At 44.5% G+C, this 20,010-nt stretch overlaps 13 protein-coding genes and 1 non-coding gene across 14 annotated transcripts; 4 read left to right on the top strand and 10 right to left on the bottom strand.

Moving 5' to 3' along the window:
• Positions 1-9: 9 nt before the first annotated feature.
• On the bottom strand, positions 10-600 carry TMA22 (Tma22p; the record flags this gene model as incomplete). Its single annotated transcript, XM_445141.1, has 1 exon — positions 10-600. One exon carries the CDS (start codon positions 598-600, stop codon positions 10-12), a length of 591 nt encoding a protein of 196 aa, XP_445141.1.
• A 387-nt stretch (positions 601-987) lies between these two features.
• GPI14 (glycosylphosphatidylinositol-alpha 1,4 mannosyltransferase I) lies at positions 988-2,283 on the bottom strand (the record flags this gene model as incomplete). Its single annotated transcript, XM_445140.1, has 1 exon — positions 988-2,283. The coding sequence occupies one exon, from the start codon at positions 2,281-2,283 to the stop codon at positions 988-990; it is 1,296 nt and encodes a 431-aa protein (XP_445140.1).
• Positions 2,284-2,519: 236 nt separating this feature from the next.
• GVI51_B03817 (uncharacterized protein) lies at positions 2,520-2,774 on the top strand (the record flags this gene model as incomplete). Its single annotated transcript, XM_002999474.1, has 1 exon — positions 2,520-2,774. The coding sequence occupies one exon, from the start codon at positions 2,520-2,522 to the stop codon at positions 2,772-2,774; it is 255 nt and encodes an 84-aa protein (XP_002999520.1).
• A 178-nt stretch (positions 2,775-2,952) lies between these two features.
• Positions 2,953-3,873, bottom strand: GVI51_B03795 (uncharacterized protein; the record flags this gene model as incomplete). Its single annotated transcript, XM_445139.1, has 1 exon — positions 2,953-3,873. One exon carries the CDS (start codon positions 3,871-3,873, stop codon positions 2,953-2,955), a length of 921 nt encoding a protein of 306 aa, XP_445139.1.
• A 265-nt stretch (positions 3,874-4,138) lies between these two features.
• On the top strand, positions 4,139-5,023 carry GVI51_B03773 (uncharacterized protein; the record flags this gene model as incomplete). The annotated part of the gene is made up of 1 exon (XM_445138.1): positions 4,139-5,023. The coding sequence occupies one exon, from the start codon at positions 4,139-4,141 to the stop codon at positions 5,021-5,023; it is 885 nt and encodes a 294-aa protein (XP_445138.1).
• Positions 5,024-5,079: 56 nt separating this feature from the next.
• Positions 5,080-5,364, top strand: SPC1 (signal peptidase complex subunit SPC1; the record flags this gene model as incomplete). The annotated part of the gene is made up of 1 exon (XM_002999473.1): positions 5,080-5,364. One exon carries the CDS (start codon positions 5,080-5,082, stop codon positions 5,362-5,364), a length of 285 nt encoding a protein of 94 aa, XP_002999519.1.
• Positions 5,365-5,660: 296 nt separating this feature from the next.
• Positions 5,661-7,184, bottom strand: MET3 (sulfate adenylyltransferase; the record flags this gene model as incomplete). The annotated part of the gene is made up of 1 exon (XM_445137.1): positions 5,661-7,184. The coding sequence occupies one exon, from the start codon at positions 7,182-7,184 to the stop codon at positions 5,661-5,663; it is 1,524 nt and encodes a 507-aa protein (XP_445137.1).
• A 1,133-nt stretch (positions 7,185-8,317) lies between these two features.
• MHO1 (Mho1p) lies at positions 8,318-9,316 on the bottom strand (the record flags this gene model as incomplete). Its single annotated transcript, XM_445136.1, has 1 exon — positions 8,318-9,316. One exon carries the CDS (start codon positions 9,314-9,316, stop codon positions 8,318-8,320), a length of 999 nt encoding a protein of 332 aa, XP_445136.1.
• A 981-nt stretch (positions 9,317-10,297) lies between these two features.
• Positions 10,298-11,209, bottom strand: SUI2 (translation initiation factor eIF2 subunit alpha; the record flags this gene model as incomplete). The annotated part of the gene is made up of 1 exon (XM_445135.1): positions 10,298-11,209. The coding sequence occupies one exon, from the start codon at positions 11,207-11,209 to the stop codon at positions 10,298-10,300; it is 912 nt and encodes a 303-aa protein (XP_445135.1).
• Positions 11,210-11,701: 492 nt separating this feature from the next.
• On the bottom strand, positions 11,702-13,519 carry HIP1 (histidine permease; the record flags this gene model as incomplete). Its single annotated transcript, XM_445134.1, has 1 exon — positions 11,702-13,519. The coding sequence occupies one exon, from the start codon at positions 13,517-13,519 to the stop codon at positions 11,702-11,704; it is 1,818 nt and encodes a 605-aa protein (XP_445134.1).
• A 633-nt stretch (positions 13,520-14,152) lies between these two features.
• On the top strand, positions 14,153-14,261 carry tW(CCA)1. The gene is made up of 2 exons: positions 14,153-14,188; positions 14,226-14,261. It is a non-coding gene; the product is annotated as a tRNA-Trp (tRNA).
• A 313-nt stretch (positions 14,262-14,574) lies between these two features.
• Positions 14,575-16,014, bottom strand: POL31 (DNA-directed DNA polymerase delta subunit POL31; the record flags this gene model as incomplete). Its single annotated transcript, XM_445133.1, has 1 exon — positions 14,575-16,014. The coding sequence occupies one exon, from the start codon at positions 16,012-16,014 to the stop codon at positions 14,575-14,577; it is 1,440 nt and encodes a 479-aa protein (XP_445133.1).
• A 765-nt stretch (positions 16,015-16,779) lies between these two features.
• GVI51_B03597 (uncharacterized protein) lies at positions 16,780-17,595 on the bottom strand (the record flags this gene model as incomplete). Its single annotated transcript, XM_445132.1, has 1 exon — positions 16,780-17,595. The coding sequence occupies one exon, from the start codon at positions 17,593-17,595 to the stop codon at positions 16,780-16,782; it is 816 nt and encodes a 271-aa protein (XP_445132.1).
• Positions 17,596-18,469: 874 nt separating this feature from the next.
• On the bottom strand, positions 18,470-19,861 carry GVI51_B03575 (uncharacterized protein; the record flags this gene model as incomplete). The annotated part of the gene is made up of 1 exon (XM_445131.1): positions 18,470-19,861. The coding sequence occupies one exon, from the start codon at positions 19,859-19,861 to the stop codon at positions 18,470-18,472; it is 1,392 nt and encodes a 463-aa protein (XP_445131.1).
• Positions 19,862-20,010: the final 149 nt, after the last annotated feature.

Below are 20,010 nucleotides of genomic sequence, written 5' to 3'. Positions count from 1 at the left end.
TTGTGTGGATTATTTGGCTGCAGGAGTGGCTTCAGGTTTTTTCTTCTTCTTAGTGTCGATAGTCTCTACTTTAACATCCTTCATACCCTTTTCTTCCAAAAGACTATGAATGTAAGCAACGACTTCATCAAGAACGTCACCTTGAACCACTACTTCTTCCTTCTTTTCAGCATTCTTAGATACCGAGCAACCAGTTGCAAATTTTGAGGCAAAAGTCTTTGCCAATTTTTTCATATCAATTTCAAAGACTTCCAAACCAGAGATGGCAACAATGTACTTTCTTTTCGTTCTTGCTTCTCTCTTGACGATAACTTTAGATGAAAGCTTCTTTGCTAGCTCTCTTTGTTCTTTGTTCTCTTGCTTGGTCTGTAGTTTTTGAAGATCCTTCTCTAGCTTCTCTTCTCTAGCTTCACCAATACTAGATTCCGCAAGTTTGGCACTCAGAGATGCTGCTGCTGCATCATCCTCTGAATAAAGCTTATCGTATAGATCGGCGTGGTTCTCCTTCAACCACACCTTACATCTTTTCAATTTACCTGAAAACTCACAGTAATCTATAGGATAGGTGCATACACCACAGTAAACAACTTCTTTTAGCATTCTCAATCTCTTCTTCTTGCAGTCAAACTATAATTTTTCTTCAACAAATTTAAAGTACAAGCCAACCTATATAAAACTTAAAAGCTGTCCCAATATTGGCTATAATTATGCCCATCTTCATATAATTTTGCAGCGATTTTTCAGAATTTTTCACTTTTTTTCACACCCAGCTTGTGAAGTCGAGTCGGCCTTACGATGGCCATAAGACGCATGGCTAAAGCCCATTTGTTGGGATCACGTGCAGTAGTTTTTATATGAGGATCCTCATAGGTTTGTAGTTGCTATGTCCTGTCATGGTGGTTTATATCTCTTTTATGTTCTATATTATTGTTTTCTTATTTTTTAAAAGTGGTTTCTTAATCTATCTAATACTGTTTCGGAAGGTGTTTACTCGGCCTTTTCTGTCTTTGCTATTGCTGGCTTATCGATAACAGCGCTGTCCTTGCTCCTGGACTCAGAGGGTTCTATCCTGTAAACGTAGTCGTTCTGGATAATTGTGTCCTCGATGAACTGGCCCAGGATCCATGCGTTGCTAACAAAAAAGCCCACACTTGCGCAGAATAGACCTGGGTAGAACACATTCTGGCCTTCGAACTCAAGTAAATAGCCCTGGCGCAACCACAGAGCCTGGGTGGCTACCCAGACAACCAGCATTACTATGCCTCTTCTCATGGAGATTCTTGTGTTATATAGGACAAATGGTAGGAAAATCAGGTACCAAATGAAGTATTGAGAAGTGCAGACTTTGTTGAACGTGACAAATGCAAAGGTCTCCAGGAAGAGCACATTGCATAGGAGCGGGAACGAGCTAGGCCTACGTAGCTGTGTTAGGGATATAGCCAATACAATGATCATTTGAGGCAAAAATACAAACTTGGACAACTCAGAGGTCTTTGGTAGCGCAGAGTTGAAGTACAGTAGCATGTTCCAAACGGAGAAATTGTGCCTGTGATCGGTTCTATAGATGTGATATAGGTAAGTTTGATCAATGAACTTGTCACCATATAGCATATACATGAACACAGTTAGCAAAATTAGTACTATCAAAGTCGAGAAACCGACAAGGAATAACTTGAAACTCGATTTAAAGACGCTTTGAGTCTTATTGTAATGCGCGGCAGCAACGTAGATCGCAATTGGAAGCGCGTAAATAATTGGGTAAATCTTAAAGTGAATCGACAGACCAAACAGTAGACCACCTAGCAAATATTGTTCACAAAGGAAGCAGTATAGGAAAGACAATATTAGGAAACATAGTACACTCTCTGCATTACCTCTTGTGCTAATAGTGATGACCATGGGATTCAAGAGCCAGATGGCAGCCATAATAGTCATCCTATCAGTGCCATATCTGTACTTACTCTTTAACTTCTTTAGCATCTGTAATATCAATACGCCGGTAGCCAAATCGCATAGCACAAATATTAATTTACCGAAATGGAACCATGGGATCATATGGTTAGGCAATAGCAGCCAGCTCAACAAGGGTGTATAGCGATATGTGTCTCTGTTATAAGGAGACTTGCGGTGTGCAACAAACCAAGCAGCATCGTTAAAGACTTGGTAATCGATGTCGGTGTACTTAACAGTGAAATGCTCATCTTGGTAGACACCAAACAGAAAGAATGCAATTCTCAGCAGCACAGCCAAGCTGAGCAATCCAATTGTCCCCAGCTTAAACATTGATATTCTATTGCAATGGGCAGCTTTGTAGTTATGATTGTCAGTGTTAAGAATCTAATAGCTACTCGATAAACTCGAAGTCCATCACACTGCTTGTTCTTAAATGCTTGTTTCACAATCGTCGATGACGTTTCTCCGAAGTATATAAAGTGCCTGATCCAGAGTGTTGGGGCTGGGGGTGGCCAAAGTCTTGCCATGAGATGGTCAGTGGATTTGAGGAACATTGGTAGTCTAGGATGTCACAGCCGTTGAGTTACGAGGAAGTCATAGATCATATCCTTCACAACAAGGAAGTCCCAGGCGTTGAAGACGTCCCGGATGTAGTGCTAGAAGAGCCAATTGATCAACAGAGTAGCGCACCAAGGTTAAAACCATGGCAAGTCAGTGGTCACAATACTGAATCACAAGGTTCAGGGGCTGATGTCAAGACTGACATGGAAAAGGAACTGAAGAAAGCGCAAGAGCAAGGGCTAAACATGGACATAGAATGAATAATCATTGAAGTTGACTATTAAAGTGAATACGTAATGGTAGTCATCTATAAAATTATTAAAGAGGGTTCAGAATATAAGAGTTAGCCGTTCCTGATAATACTGGGTTGGAAATAGTAGCGTATGTTATCTATAATTGCATGCAAGATTTGATGAATTCCGGCGGAAATATCGATGACTACGATGGTTTGGCACCACTAGTTCTTAGCACAAATTCGAATGCAGCCAGCGCGGCAGCATTTGCTGGGAACGATCTCAGGAAACTTGGTAGGAAACCCTTGAAGAAACCGTGGATACCTCTTTGTCTGTATATATCGCTAACTGCGGTTCTCCATGATTTAAAGCTTCCGTCATACTTGTCATTACATAGCACGACTTGTTTTACCACATCACTTGGGTATGCACTGGTCCAAAACCCAAACGAAGCACTTAAACCACCAGCCCAGAAGTTAATAGCCGGCGCACTAAGATTAGTATTCTTTTGGAACCACTGTGTTATTAGTTCATAGGACCCCCACCAGAACACAAAGTTCGACCTGAAGATCAATGTGCTGATCAAACCCTTGTACAAGCTTCTCACACCGCCAAGTATCCCGTTTGTAGCCATACCTTGCTTGAACACCTTCTGTACCACATCGATGGGACCCGTGTACTTGGTTGTCTTTGCATCATATTGCACCTGCAATTTAGCCTTGGCGAGCTCTACGGGTGCAGCGATAAAACTAACTGTCCAACCAGCCATCACACCACTGATTATACACCCAGAGAGAGGAAGCTTATCGTGCTCCGGGTATACATATTTGTGTAGCAGCATTCTGTAATTGTGTAACGATCCCAGTAACGCACTATCCATCATGATCCAACCGAAGAGCGGTGGGGTGAACCCCAAATACAGCCCACGTATACCTTGGTTCTTCAATGTCTTGTAGACGCAATCCAGTGGACCTTTGAACTGTATACCAGCACCACTGCCGACTTGCGACGTCTGCAGACGCACTTTCACTGTATCGAAAGGATGTCCCACCGTGTTCTTAGCAACACCGGAGAACATCCCGGCTACAAAGCCCATCACCCGGGAATACGTCTCTTCAGAAACCATTGCTGTTGGTCTGCTGGGGACTACTACATTGAATCATGTAGAGTTTCAATGCTTTTTATATTCATAGGAGATGTTATCGCTGTGAAAGTTAGTCATCGGTTGTCCTCTGCACGATCCCTCTCGGAGCCATTTTTTTTCACTTTTCCAGCTTTGCAGAAAATACAAAGCGATGAGCTATGAATGGCAGACCTATTAGTTATGAAGAGTATTGGGATATCCAGGCTAAACTGTGGTAAACTAGTACATTGGTGATAAGGCTGCTAAGATGGAGGCTGTCTGTGGGAAGGAATTGCGTTCGGACCTTCTGCAGTCCGTGGAGAGAGTTCGTGATGGCGACAAGCGGGAGTTGTTGGATGTAATGTTAGAGTTCATGTTTGACACAGTGTCTTTCATCCGGGAGCTGTCAAGTGATATCTTTCGGATGGAACAAGAGCTGGATGATGAGATGGCACAGCTATGCGTATTCTACAGGACTGCAATTGCGGGGGTATTTGTGCTCAGTCCCGATGAGTGTGTCACTATACGTAAGGCTCTTATAGACCCCGACCCTGCGATCCCCGAGGCTGTGCTAAAGAGAGTTGTCTCTCCTCTGTACAAGAAGGCAGCTTATTATCTGTGGTATTTCATAATGCATTGTTGCTATGCAAAGTACCCACATGAGCAGCGAATGATAAGAAACTACATGAACAACGCATATCTGGGACACAGGAATATAGTAAATTACTGGGAGAAGATGTCTATCGTCAATGATCGCGATCAGGACCCAGAACAGGAAGCCCTTGACGCTATTAAAACCAAGACACTGTTACATTGTATCAAGAATGAGTTGTTGCCATCATGGCGAAAAGTTCTGGAAGATTACAAAGCCGCATGTTTCGACGCAGTGATGCAGTCTCGGAAACTGAAGGATCTCTTTGTCACAGTAGATAAATCTGTCTCTGATAGTAACTTCGAAGACACAGAGTCGATGCACACATACCTGAACTGGATAGATAATATGCTGAAGAAGTTCATACTCGACTCCAAAACCGATCTGCACGTGACCGAGTCTGATCTGTGCTCACCGATGCCCTTGACGTTGGCCGAGCTGAAGAAATTCTCTGAAGAGAAGCATATAACTGACCAACTGGAGAAGTTACGGGTGGTGTAGTTTTGGTGTTATCTAATTTAAAAGTTGTCAATACAGAGTGGGTTAGTACTTAAATCATGGATGGTGTTAATGAGATTTTGAATGAAGTGAGGAAGCATCTGGTTCTTCCAGTAGACTTCAAGGCTCAAGAGAGGATAGAGAAGCTGGCTTATGTTATCCTTGGTATTGGTGCAGTTACATCTTTTGGAATTGGTTTTGTTACCCAATCTTTGCAGAACTTGCTCGTGTGTTTTGGAGGGTTTTTTGTTGTAACACTTATAGTAACTCTGCCACCGTACTCCTGTTACAAGAAAAACCAATTGAAATGGGTACAGCCTAAGGTCATGGAGATCAAGAAATGATTGATGTAACTATTCATACTCTAAATGATAGATTTCTCGTTTTGTTTGTTTATGTGGGAAGAAATTCACACGGTCGTTAATACAAGGAACAAATCGCAGAGTTCCAAACAGGCATGAAATTGGTGGTATCGACCAACAAATACAGTAATAAAAATTTCATTTTATGGCTTATTAAAGGAAAGGCAAATTTATCATTAGATTAATAATATCAAATATATGCTAGCATAAATACATATTTGTTCTTATAAAGGGAACTTTTTACGGATTACAGTGTCTATTGTCTTCTTCTTTTTAGATTAGAATTGGATGAAATGGTTGTCCTCCAAGAATAGCACAACTTTCTGGACTATATGGAAAATGGTCTCTTCCGTGGATGCAAGTTTGATGTCAGCGTCTTTGGCGTGGCCAATGGTGTAGACGTTGGCGGAGTTAACCTTGTTGCTTGCGGACCAAGTGGATGGAATGATCAAACCACTGCCGGCTTGAACGAAATCGGAGATCAACTCCAAAAATTCAGGTTTATCGTTGTGGTCGTAGATCTTGTAATGTCTTCCACCACCGAACTGTAAGAATGTGGACAACAGAGCGATGCTCAATTGATCACGGTCCACCTTGATGTCATCGTTGAAGACCAGAGCAAAACCTTGTTTTGGTCTTGGTGGGTTCGATTCCCTTAGGATCTTGACCACTTCAGGGTATGAGAACCACTCAGGGATTTCACCACCGTCTCTTAAACGTTTTCTCAGTTCAGTACCGGAGATGTTCAGAGTTCTGGTCTTTGAAGTGTCGATCTCGTCAATTGGGGCGTATCTGTCCTCGTCTGGCAAGTAAGTGACCATTCTGAATGGCACAACGTCGATATCCAGCTCGTTCTTGTAGGACTCGACCAACTCCTGGGCGTCGTATGGGCCGTAGAAGTCCACACCCTTGGAGTTGCTACCTGGGCCAGCGTGATCTCTGCCCACAATGAAGTGAGAAGCACCGTAGTTCTTTCTGATGATTGCGTGCCACACAGCTTCTCTGTCACCACCCATTCTCATGGCCAATGGCAACAGGGACAAGAAGGCGATACCATTTGGATATCTCTTGATGATCTCCTGGTATACACGGACTCTAGTGTGGTGGTCGATGTCACCTGGCTTGGTCAAGCCGACCACGGGGTGGATCAGCACTTTGGCGTTTGTTTCTCTAGCGGCACGCACGGTCAACTCTCTGTGTGCTCTGTGCATTGGGTTCCTGGTCTGGAAGGCAACGACACGGTCCCATTGTCTAGACTGGAACTCCAGTCTCAATTGAGCAGGGGTCTTACGTAGGCCAGGGTAGTCGTAATGCTGTGGCAGCTGGATGGCGTCCAAGGCACCACCGATGTAGTAGTCACCAGCAGTGTTGAACAAGTAGTTGATGGCGGGGTGTTCTGGGTCACCTCTGAACACTTTCTCAGCTTCTACGCTCTTGTCGGGCTTGTAGATGTCCTTCACAGTCAAGATAGCAACTGGTATGGTGCCGTCTTGCAGCAAGGCAATTCTCTGGTTGGGCTTAACAGAGTTGGCGAATTGCTCTGGCACATCCAGTGTGATTGGCATGGTCCATAGAGTACCATCGCTCAGCCTAGAGTTGTGGACCACACCGTTGTAATCCTCTTGGGCCAAGAAACCAGTCAGCGGGGAGAACCCACCGTTCAGGATCAACTCGATATCACATATCTGTCTGGCGGTCAGAGTCCATTGACTCAATTGTTGAGACTCGCTCAAGAGCGAGTCTCTCTTAGAAGCATCTCTAGCAACTAGATCTTGTAGTACACCACCGTGAGGAGCAGGCATTTGTTAGGTGTTTCTTTTCTGGAGTGTTATATCCTGACTTACAGCTATTACTATTACAGAGACAAGACCAAAGAGCAAGGCTATAGGAATGAGTGCCTATTTATACAACGATGGAAACTCAAAAGGCAATCCATTTTACTGTGGCTTGAGAACGAGCTAAGCATGTTAATCAAATGGCTATCTCGAAAAGAATGGCAAGATGCACAGTTATAAGCTGTGTAATAAACTGATATAATTGAGAAGGCATGCAATTGGTGTCTTGGATTAGCTCAGTGCTGTTTGTGTTTGGACTTAGTGTATTTGAGACCTGCAGATGCCCTTGAATGATTTCCTCGATGGGCTTGGGATCCTTCGCTAGCATATCCAGGGCCTGAAGAGAACGGGGAGGGAACCATACAGTCTGTAGTGTATTGCAGTGTATTGCACTGGAGTGTATTGCACTGGAGTGTATTGTGTAGTGTAGTGTATCGTGTAGTACGTGAAATCAAACAATGTGACTAAAATCTCTGTTTTCCCACCCCCCCTTCTAGCCAAAGTCATGTGATATTTTCCCATTTGCTAGATCCCCCGGAGCATTAAAGGGAGGCAGGAAATTGTATGCCTTAAATAACACCACAGTTTTTTTGCTTGACGTTTTTTCTGCGTCGTTCGCGTTTTCTTGGCCCTGGCTGCACCGCTTTCTAATAGGATAAGTCCAGCCCGTGCGGTGTGTGGTAAAGGTTTTGTGTGGGGGACCGTATAGGAGTATAACCTGATTTTGACCATCAAAGTCACGTGGCATTTTTTTTCCTTCGATTTATTCCTTTTTGACGGGGGTTTTAAAGATCATGTGATGTGGCTATCTTTGGGTCCCATCCTACGCATATCACGTGTATTATATCACTTTCTACTGTCATTTTCTTCAGGATCGACAAAGTGGCAGTCATATGACTTAGCCGTCTTGCATTACTGGGAGCTTAACAGAACAATAAACTGCAGTTCCCTACCTCCATCATACATATAAGCCGATTATAACCATATTACATAATTTGTACTTGGTAAACCATTGTAATACTAATTGTAACTGGTATCCCCCCCCCAACTATACTCGTTAATATATTATCTGGCTTTTCTTTATTATATTCTGCTATATATTACAAACACCCGTAACCTGCGGCGTAGCTGACACTGCTCTCGTTTATAGAGTTGACGTTGGAGCTTTGAGAATACGCTGGCCACTCAAAGTCCTTGTACCCAACACTCGCCAACGCACATGCTATCACAGATATCGGTTTCTCTCCGCATATAGTGTTCCCAGATATCTCCAGGTACTGCTTCCACTCGCTGTACAGATTCTCTGGCGATTTCGCATTCCGAGATAGCACATGCATGGCATACTTGTCCATGATCTCTATCGACTTCCAAATTGGTACCTGGTGGTGTGACAGCTTGCTCCGGGTGGTCAGCATCTCTACCTCTGTCTCCTCAGCTATCACATTCTCTAGCTCTTCTGTAGAGCCTACGTACCCAGTGTAGGAGAACCGGCGGCCCCAATGGCAGAAATCACTGCTTATAATGAACAGATTCTCCTCGTCTTTCATGTACTTGGCCAACGTACTGCCTACACTGGTATCTACATTTACTGAGTTGTGCGACACCATTAAAGGAACGACCTTGACCTCGCTCAGAGGGATCTGGCGCCAGAGCAGCGCCTGTGCCAGCATAGGGAACTGCATCTCCAGGGAATGCTCGTCCTCATCGGTGTCTTTATCCATGTAACGGAATAACTTGCGGCCATCGCCTGATCCACCGACCAGCGTCTCGCATACTTCAGTGTCTACATTTAAATTGCCCAGTGGTGTCTCAACCTCCTGGAAATGGCTGACTAGCACTTCGTTCTTGAAATACACATGATGCGAAGGCCCTAGGATGAATATACGCTTGGGCTTCTTCTTCAAGTCCAGTGACGCATACGCATGAGCCATTGTCGGACCACAATACCTGTAACCTGCATGGGGTGAGATAATTATCCTCGCCTTGGAGACACACTCTCTGGAGCTGCTCTCCAGATACTGTAGCAACTGCTGAGAGAGGTCCTTGGCATGTGCGGAGTACCACGTCCCCGCATGTGTAGCGCTGCGGATACTTACCATTACTATATTAGTTCACAGTAGTACTTTATCTTTGAATGAAAGTAGGTATTGGAGATACTTCTCGATTTACCATAGCTTCAATCTCACAACCACATTATCGAGTCCCTTTTTATACTTCAATGCCACCATCTGGATGAGGAGTCAATGTTGTTAATAGCCTCACTTGTCAATCCAGAAGAGGGATTTCTAAGAATCCCTCATCGTTTGTTCCAGAAGTACAGAACCATAGAAAAATAAGGGAGAGCGTACAGATGTATGGGCAAGGATAGGTATTAAGAAACAAAGAATTTTCAGCTAAATAGAACGGAGACAATTAGAAATGGCAACTCATAAGCATGGCTCAACACAAATGACCTTGTGAACCACTTGCTAGCGTCTCTTGAATTCTCCGTCCCTCTACTTATTGATATCTGACTAATCTCTCACCTTAGGGCACCCGTTTCCTCGAAAAGAAAAAGCAATGATTAACAGCCATTCTTTATCTATCGATTGGTGAGCTTCATAGATTACGTTGGAACAATATTGTTATTTGGCATATTTCTGTTACTCCTTAAAAGGACTTGTTCACTTTGGTAGCTTCACTATATCTTGATAACCTAGAGCCTAGAGTGCTATTTTGAATAAGTAGTATTGGGTTTTAAATATACATAGGATACGTTATATACTAAATGTGTGTTCCTGTGAGAAAGATGAAGATCGGAGGTTTAAGGAAACCGTTTGAGTGCTAATATAACAGATAATGAGAAATAATACGAATGGAGTCATTTTTATAGGATTCGAGTAGAGATATGGCAACTCTTTCTTTCTATCATGAACAAAACCCAGACAGGATATGTCCTCATTATGAACCTCTTAGAAGTCTTTTTTTATATCTGAAGATTCTTACCTCTTCATCATCCTTATTATGCGAACAAAAAAAAATATACTTCAATGTGCAATAAAATTAAGTGCTAATTCGTTGTTTATGGGTAAGTTCTTTTCTTACTCGTAATCAGAGTTATCCTCATCTTCAGAGTCGGATCTGTTGTCTTGTTCTTTACTTTCTAGAAGAGCTTGCAATTCAGCGTCTTCAGTAGCGGTGACAGCCTTTGGTGGCATGGTGATGTTACAAACACCACCGTATTTGCTAATAACTTCGTTGATTTTGTCGATGGCTTTACCTAGAAGGTCGATACCAATCTGCTTGTCTAGAGCTTGAGTGGTTAGAACGTAAAGTGGTGCAGCAACCAGTTTAACCTTGATTTGCATCTGTTCTGTAGACATATCTTCTGCGGATTTTAGAGCTTCCTTGATGGCATCGATACCTTCGTAACTGAAACAGGAGACTTCGACATCAGCTCTGATTTTGACGGCTTGTGGAGTCAATCTCTTGGAAATGTAGGTCTTCAACTCATTCAAGATATCCTGAGATGGTGGCTCGATACCTTCCCATACGGTTTCGTCAATGATAGATAGTTTAAATGCTTCGTAAGCGTGGCCAAACTTTCGACTCAATGGCCATGCGATAGTCTTATACAGATCTTCCAATGGGATTTGAAACTTTTCGGCACAGTATCTCAAGATAGAGTGCACAGTCTTGGACTTTTGGTATTTCTCTTCACACTTGATGATATCCTCGGAAGACACACGACGCTTTGATAGATCGATGTAACCTTTCTCCTTGTCAACACGTAACACCACAGCAACATCGTTCTTACCAACACGGATCAACTTCTGGATGGATCTAATACGTCTACGAGACAACTCACTCAGTAGAATCATACCTTCAATGTTATCGTACTCCAATAGCTTCACATAAGCACCCATCTCAGCAATTTGCTGGACATTGACCATGACAACATCGTCAACATCTGGGTACTTGTTCTCATAGAATCTGCAGTGGTTAATAGACATTTCTAATTGCTATCCTCTCAAGGCTATTATCGTCCTGTATCTTTTCTTGATGCGCTGAGGGAGGTAAAAACAAAGACCAACTTAAAAAAAAGATAGTACAAGAAGAATAAACGCCAACTTAACTACTTTTACCGGTATTGGGAAGTGTTATAATTGCAAAACTTCAATGAAGTTGGTTATTGCCCATCCGTGAATAGAATTTGCACTCTAACTGCGGAATTCCTCTAACAATCAGCTTCTAGTTTGAACAAATTTTTGAAGAAAAAATTTTGAAAAATTTTTCTGCGGTCCACTATGTCGTTAGGAGTGCCATTGGGTTTCAACGATAATACTGGTGTAGGATTGAGCAGTTCTTTTGGGAATTGTTATTGCACAAAAGTTATATAGTGTAAATGCTGTACTTATGTATATGATAAATTAGTATGTTCATGGATCAGGGGGATGTAGTAAGTTGAGTGAATATTGAAAAGAAACAAAACAGAGCTCTTCTTTTTAACACCAGATGTGCAAGAAACGGGTAAAGAAAGAGGCATTGGCCAAGTATTCTCTCTCTACACGCAACTCTTCCTCTCTGGTCTCTGCGTCTAGCACTCTTCTACCGGAATCTAAGTCCATTTCCATTAGTGGCACTAGTAATCTCCAGTCTCTCTTCCATAGCTTGTGTCCTACGTAGCACGCAATTAGGATAGGTAGAGATAGATAGCCTTCGAAAAATGATTTTGCACTTGCGGTGGAGGAACCCACTGGGAATAGCGAGGTCCAAAACGATGCTACTAGAACCAAGAATAGCACGATGACACCATACCATGCACCCCAAGTACCTGATTGTGAAAGGAATGGCATCTCGTCTAGAGATCTACCTTGAGCCTTCATGGCATCCCTGAATCTAATTAGCGACAAGTTGATGGCCATCCAGCAGAAAATAGTAGACAAACCGGATAGAGCACTCAACCAAGTGAATACTTCTTCTTGCTTGTCACTCGCAGCAATGAAGGACAGTAGACCGAAAAACAAGGTCAATAGAATAGCGTTCAATGGTCTACCACGCTTGTCAACTTTACTCAAGAATTTTGGTAAGTTGCCAATGTGAGCCATGGAAACCATACAACGAGAACAAGCGTAGACAGCACTATTGGCGACACTGACGATGGCGATCAAGATAATGGCATTCATCAAAGAAGGAAGACCCTTGATACCACCGTTCTCAATTGCGATGACTAATGGTGAAGCGGCGGCATCGACGGAACTGCTACCGTTTAGCAGTCTTGGATCGTTGTATGGGACCAAACAGCCAATTAGAGTCAAAATACCAACATAGGATACTGTGATCAACCAGAAAGTCCTCTTAGCGGCCTTTGGGATAGTCTCCTTAGGGTTTCTACTTTCAGCAGCAGAGACGGCTGTCATTTCAATACCGGAATATGAGAATGCAGCGGTAACGAAGACGGAACATAGACCCTTAAACTGAGAGCCAGCGCTGTGGCCAACAAAGGCACCAGGGTTATGCCAGTACTTACCACCAATGTATCCACCGTGTGGACCACCACCACAGGTCAATACGATACCCAGGATACCAAAACCGATGATAGCTAGGATCTTGACCATGGATAGAATGAATTCGGTCTCACCAAAGGATTTCACGTCAAGCATGTTTGCAAGGGCGATAGCAGTGTAGAAGATGGCAACCCAGGCGTCAGAGTTGATCTTGTCATTCCAATATCTAATAGTAATGGATGCAGCCACCAGTTCTAGAGGCAGTAACACTAACCATTGGGCCAAGTAGTTTAGATTGATGGCAAATGCGAACGATGGTTCTATGAATCTGGTGATGTAGACGTTGAAACCACCAACAACTGGGAATGCAGCCGCCAGTTCACCCAAAGAGTTGATAACTGTAAACAGACAAGTAGAAACAATGACCCAGCCGATGACTAGAGATGCAGGCCCACCAGTTGTAAGAGAAGCACCGGAGTTGACGAACAAACCTGTACCAATGGCACCACCAACAGCAAGTGTCAGCAAGTGACGCACACTCAGGTCTTTGTTCAAGTTAGTGTTGTTAATATCCTCGACATATGATGCAGCTTCAGGTGTCGCTTTGACATCACGAGGGTACTCCTTTGTATCTCCTTTCAGTATATCATCATTACCACTAGAGCTGACGTTCACTCGTACTGGTGAGTTGACAGAACTCAACTCAAAGTTGTCTGGGCTTGAGCTTCTGTCATTGGCACTGTCTGTTCTGTCGGGACTGTGGAAGCCATCGATAACTTCAGTCCAATACTGCTTTTTCAGCGGATTTTTAGGCATCGAGAATTAGTTCCTTTGTAGGTGTCTGAAGTTGTTGTTGTTCTGCAGCTTTCTTCGGAAGTATTCTCAAATACTCTTTATATATATATATTAATCAGTATCCAAGTCGATGTGATCAAATCGTTTTGTTCCTAGGATGCTCACACTAAATTTTTTGTCAACGTTTAACTCCTTCTCGAGAGGAAAAAGAAACAGAAAATCCGGAGAAGAGATAGTAATGGGTCATTGGCAATAGACAATACACACATATTATCTATTGTCCAGTGTCCAGTGTCCAGTGTCCAGTTCACAGTTCCCAGTTCCCTATGTCTATTGTCTAGTGTTTAGTGCATATTCTAGTATTATTGTGTGTCATAGGCCCAGTGCTCGAGGTCGATCAATTAGCTGAAAAATTCCACGCAGCATTGTACAAGTGTACTTGTACAGTACTTTCTTAGGACACGCTTTCATTTCTTTCTTTTTATCCCACTCGAAGGCTAATTCTCTTATCATAATCCTCAGAGGATACCGTAGCAATGCGAGATTTTGAAATTTTGCGGATTACTTTTTCTTTCTTTCTTTTTTTTGGAATTTGTATTTAGGGCAGAGAGATAGTAGTGTCATGTTTGAGTTTTAGTTTCCACAGAAATAGATGAAGCGGTGGCTCAATGGTAGAGCTTTCGACTCCAGTTAAACTCTGGGATTTTCCTCGGAATTCATGATTGCAATCGAAGGGTTGCAGGTTCAATTCCTGTCCGTTTCATTTATATTTTTTTATTTTCTTTTTTTTTTGTAGTACTAATCTCTCCGGGTAACTTCAGTGTATTGCCTCTTTTGGGTATGACTCCTTCACGAATTTAATGTTTTAGGCATGGATGTGCACTATACTGCCACAACAATGACTATTATAATTGTAGCTACTACTGTACATATAATAAATAAAGACACTGTTAGCGACAATATCTGAACTGATGTTGTTTCGAATACAAGTGTCTAGTTTCGATTCTCTTTTTTTTTTGCTTTCAATTTTCTGGTCTGGTAGGTGATTTATTTAAATTTAAAAAACTAAATACACTCTAAATACTACCTATCGTTACTACTTCCGTGCTCAAGTCTTCGAGATCCAAGAGCACTATCTGACCTGTTTCGCTGAATGTAGGCACTGATATCATAACTACTTCGACACCGTCCAAGCTCACTTTCCTGGTACCAAAGTATGGCTGATTGCCGACTATGTACACGTGAGGCCATTTATTCAGAATAAATGGATCTCTGTCTTTGTAAGGATAACACCACAAGGTGTCTGGAGCTGTGGGTGCAATGTTCTGCCATTTCAACGTACACTCCATCAAGTCTAATATATGCTCTGTGGTCTTGGCACACTTGGCATCCGTGTCATCTGTAGAGACGTTTGTAGTGGACTCCGTGTCCGACTTTGCAGGTATGACGTACTTGCAAATATCTGTGATGTTCTGTCCCGCAGTGGTGAGTAACTCCAGGCCATTAATACTAAACACATACGGATTCGTCACCAGATTCAACAAGTTAGCATTCACTTTATCAAAATACTGGCCCAGATTTTCACGGAATAATGCTTTATGCAATGGTTGTTGCGGAAGTGTCCTATCGCTGGGGTCGTTGGCACCAGGCATAATGTCAATTGATATAGATTGTAAAGTGTTCCCCAAAAACTTGCCGAATTCATCTAGTTTGTTCACTAACGCCCCAGGGTCTTCGGAGCTGGGGTTAAAATCTATGGAATCACCGCAGATCAATAACCTACCAATCTGAGCGACAGCTTCTTCGTTACCTAGCCTACCCATCAGGTACTCTTGCAACAGTTGCAGCTTTATCACACGTTCTTGTGCTGTTGTGGAGATGTTTATACCGGAGACAAGGGCAATTTTACCCTTCGACGTAGCGGCTGGCATAGGCTCCTGTGGAAGGGCTTTCGGGTAACATAGGTCAAGCACCTGGAAAGTACCCGCATCAGCTTCCATACCCAGAACACCTATCACAGTGCCGGTAATGAACGGTGTCTCTGCAATCATATCGCCTACTAGGATCAGTCTACCACTTTCGTCTTCCAACATTATCTCGTCTGTTCCGTCGGGGTCTGTGTAACTCTCAGGGTTTATGTCGACTGTGCCGTAAGTGTCGTTCATGACCTCTTCCAGGACGTTGGGCTTATACTTCATCTCTCTGTATATGGTACCAATGCACCAGCAGGGCTCTTTGCCCTGTATATCGAGGACATTTTTCTTCTCGACGACCTCTTTACCGTTCAATTGGAACCCGGCGTCCCATTTCTTATAGCACTGCTCCCTGATGCGGTTCTTGAGCACGGTCAGTCTGTACTGGTACAGGAAGTGGTACTGCGGGGAGTAATCCCTCTTGTCGAAGTCCAGCGCGAAGGCGTTGTCTTGCTCGAAGTCCTCATTGATGCGGGCTCTTTGGAGGGGCTTTTCGTGCGTGCTTGTGCGCTTGCTGTTAAACTTCTCCAGCAGTGAGTCCATTGTCAGTGCGTGTTGGCGAGATCTTTTGTATTGTGCTTTTGCAGTACTGAGTGAACTGTAGTGCTATTTATTTTTGTATATTAATCAACGCGTAAATGCGAAAAGCGATGAGCTCTGCAAAAAAAAAGTAAAAACTTTGGGTGTTGTGGAACACTAGCTAAGACACGTATAATATAGAGATGTTATTAATTAATATAATAGGGTTTATATGTAGGCTATGTTTATCCTTGATCTTTATTACAGCAAGAAAATATTAAAAAGCACTTCTTATCGCTTCGAAGAGTCCAGCAAAAAACTAAAGGCCAATAATTTATCTTAGTTAAAAAAAAAAATAGCAGTGTGTGAGTAATTAGTATAAGAAATACAGGAATTTGTTTCTTATTTTTTTAGTAAAAGATTTTTTATTGTATTAGGGTTAGATGTCTAGGATATTAACATAAAAGATAAAACAAACTTCAAAAATAGACAGAGAAGCTTAAGAAGAAAAGATAAAAGAACAAAAGTAAAATAAAATAAAAAAAAATTAAAGAAAATCTCTTCCCCTTAGTAAATTAGTTCCCGATTCTATCTAATAATCCTTCAAACTTCTCATATCTTTCTGAGGAAACATATTGATTGTAAAAAAAAAATTGGTAGTATTCTTTTTAATTTTTGAATGGTGGTGGGGGTTGTGTGTGTGATGGTGATGGGATTTATTCAGGTGTAAGTATGAGGAAAAATGCCATGATTAGAAAGGCTTAGGGGGGAAATATCAATGGATTAATCTTACATAACAGTACAACAAGAGAACTTGCTGTCCTTCTCCTTCATCTTGTCGTCCTTCATCTTGTCATCCTTCATCTTGTCGTCCTTCATCATCTTGTCGTCCTTCATGGCGGCCTTCTTACCGGACTTCATCTTGTCGTCCTTCATCATCTTGTCATCCTTCATCATCTTATCGTCCTTCATCATCTTGTCGTCCATCATGGCAGACGAGGTTGGAGCGAACTTGATAGCGGTTTCGTAGAAGGTCTTACCTTGGATTTGGGCGATTCTCAATTCCAATTCAGAGGCGGTTCTGGAACCGTCAGCGCCAGCCAAGGTACCGGCACCCCATGGGGAGCCACCGTGGACTTCTTCGATGTTGGCCAACTCGGCGAAGGCGTTCTTGTAACCCAATGGCACGTAGATGATACCGTGGTGAGCCAAGTAGGACAAACAGTGCTTGACAGTGGCTTCTTGACCACCACCGTAACTGGAGGTGGAGACGAAGAAACCACCGACCTTACCGTTCAAAGCACCTTGGGCCCACAGACCACCGGTCTTGTCCCAGAAGGAGGACCATTGGGCTGGCAAAGTACCGAACCTGGTTGGAACACCGAACAAGAAAGCGTCGTATTCAGTGAGGATGTTCTCAGTTGCTACTGGGATATCGGAAGCCTTTTCAGGGGCGTTCATCTGTGCTAGGATCTCCTTGGACAAAGTCTCCTCGACTCTGTACAGGTCTGCCTGACCGCCGGCGGACTCAACACCCTTCTTGACAGCTCTAGCCAAGTTGTCGATGTGACCATAAGTGGAGTAAGTGATAATAGCAACCTTCATCTTGTGTTATGTTAGTTTTTTGTTGTTTAAGTGTATGTGAGTTGTTACCTCTTAGTCCAACAAAAAAGTAAGTTCCAATTGGGGGGGTATGCTTCTTTTTTGCCAGCTTTTCTTCCACCAGTCTATATATATTCCCACCACCCATGGCTTTTTTATTTTTCTTCCAATTGGAAGGATAAAGAAGGGGTAGTAGATCCCTCCCCCCCGTCCCTCTCTACTCGTCCCTCTCTACCCACCGGTCCCACCAGTCTAGTCCACCTCGAGGCGTCCCACAGTATCGCTTTGGCCGTCTCCTTCGTCTCTTTGCTGTCTCTCTGCTGTCTTTGCTGTCCCTCCCCTCTTACTGCACGCTCGTCTGTGCGCTCGTGTAATTATTACGAGAAAGCTGGTTTCCTCACTGCACACGTCCACTGACTAAGGGGTGGTATCACCCCTCCTCCTACATCCGTACACAGACGAGGCAGTGGGGGTGCCCCCCCGTTAAAGGAAGGGATTGGCGTTCTGTGTCTTGTGCGCGTGTTTCTTATGGTGTCTCTTCTGAGTGTTTTGTTGTTCTCTTTTTTGATAGATTTCGACTTCCCGTTTTGGGCATTAATCCCGGCACGCGCGGTTTGTCTCTCTCTCTCTTACCCCCTTTTTTTTCCCTGCTCTGGGCACAATAGGGGGGGGTTTACGTGCGGCGGGATGTGTTGCTTTTTTCTTCTGCTTTCCGCTTTCCGCATTTTGCTTTTAGCATTTTGCTTTTAGCATTTTGCGTTTCTCGCGAGTTCGCTATTTGGTAATCATTACGGTAAGATAACATGATAGGTTATTGTGTACGTATATGTATTTAGGTCAATGCTCTATATATATGCGATAAGTGCGCTTTCCTTCTTCACAGCTTGTTGTGGTGGCGGGTGGCCAGCTCGATGTACCTGTCGGTGGACAGGGACTTGGGCCTCTCGATGGGCGCACCCAGCGCGCGGTCGGTGATGAGCTGTGCCATGACCCCGAAGCACCGCGAGATGCCGAACAACACTGTGTAGAAGCTGGGCTGGTCTAGTCCGTAGTGCGTGAGCAGGACCCCGGAGTGCGCGTCTACGTTAGGGTATGGGTTGCGCGTCTTGCCGTGCTCCTTGAGCACCTGCGGGGCCACCTCGTAGACCGTCGAGACCAGCTGGTACAGCTCGTCCCCCGGGAACCGCGTGCGCCCGAACTCGCGCTGTGCCAGGAACCTGGGGTCCGTCTTCCTGAGCACAGCGTGGCCGTACCCAGGGACTACCTTCCCGGAGTTTAGTGTTCTCCACAGGTACTGGCGGATGGCCTCGCGGTCCGTCACGGTCTTGCCCTCGCGCACCAGCTCGCCCTTCAACACCAGCAGCCACTCCAGCACTTCCTGGTTCGCGCGGCCGTGCAGGGGACCCGCAAGCCCGTCCAGGCCGGCGGCGAAGCTCAGGTAAGGCGACGACAGCGCGCTGCCCACCAGGTGCGTCGTATGTGCGCTGACGTTGCCGCCCTCGTGGTCCGCGTGGATGGTCAGGTACAGCCTCATCAGGTTGTGGAAGTCCTCCGTCTCCCCGTCGGGCTGCACCCCGAGCGCCCGGCACAGGTTCTCACTGTAGTCCGCCTGCGGGTCCAGCACGAACGCACCTTGCGTGCCTTGCCCTTGGGCGCCTTGCGCACCGCCAAACACATTGTGGTAGATGCGCCCAGCGATCGCAGGCAGCTTCGCAATAAGGTTCAGCGCGTCCTCGTAGGTGTGCTCCCACAGCTCCCCGCGCGGAACACCAGCCAGGTACGCCCGCGCAAAGTGCGACTCCCCTTCCAGGGCAGTAACCGCTATACTCAGCTGCGCCATAGGGTGCAGGTCACGTGGAAGAGTGTCCAGCAGCGTCTCCACATGCCCCGGTAGCTCCCCGCGCGCTGCCAGCTCGCGCGACAGCTGCGCCACCTGGTCCTCGTTGGGGATCTGGCCCGTGAGCAACAGCCAGAACAGCGCCTCGGGCTGCGGCTCCCGCTCACCTGCCACTCCCAGCGACACACGTACCTCGTCGATAGTGAGGCCTCTAAACTTGATGCCTTCTTCAGGGTCCAGCACGGAGCCCTCCCACACAAGGCCCGTGACACCGCGCATACCGCCAAGCGCCTGCTCGACGGTCACCTCGCCGATCACCGTGCTGCCAAACTCGCTCTTGAACCGCTTGAGTCGCTCGGCCTGCGCTGGCAGGTTGCGGGCATAGGCTTCCTTGAGCGAGACGCTCTCCCATTGATGTGATAAATTGGGCATTTGCTATATCTTGTTTTTTTACTTGCTGTATTTGTATTTGTAGTTGTAGTTGTAGTTGTAGTTGTAGTTGTACTTGTGTGCCAAAAATCAAGAATGAACAAGAGCTGGTATTACTGCTTATATAGGTTCTCTGGCCTGGTAACATTCCA

Source organism: Nakaseomyces glabratus, chromosome B (genome assembly GCF_010111755.1).
Source record: "Nakaseomyces glabratus chromosome B, complete sequence".
In the NCBI taxonomy this organism is placed as follows: Eukaryota; Fungi; Ascomycota; class Saccharomycetes; order Saccharomycetales; family Saccharomycetaceae; genus Nakaseomyces; species Nakaseomyces glabratus.
Note: the sequence above shows the minus strand (reverse complement) of the source record. Positions and strands in the feature narration are given on the sequence as shown.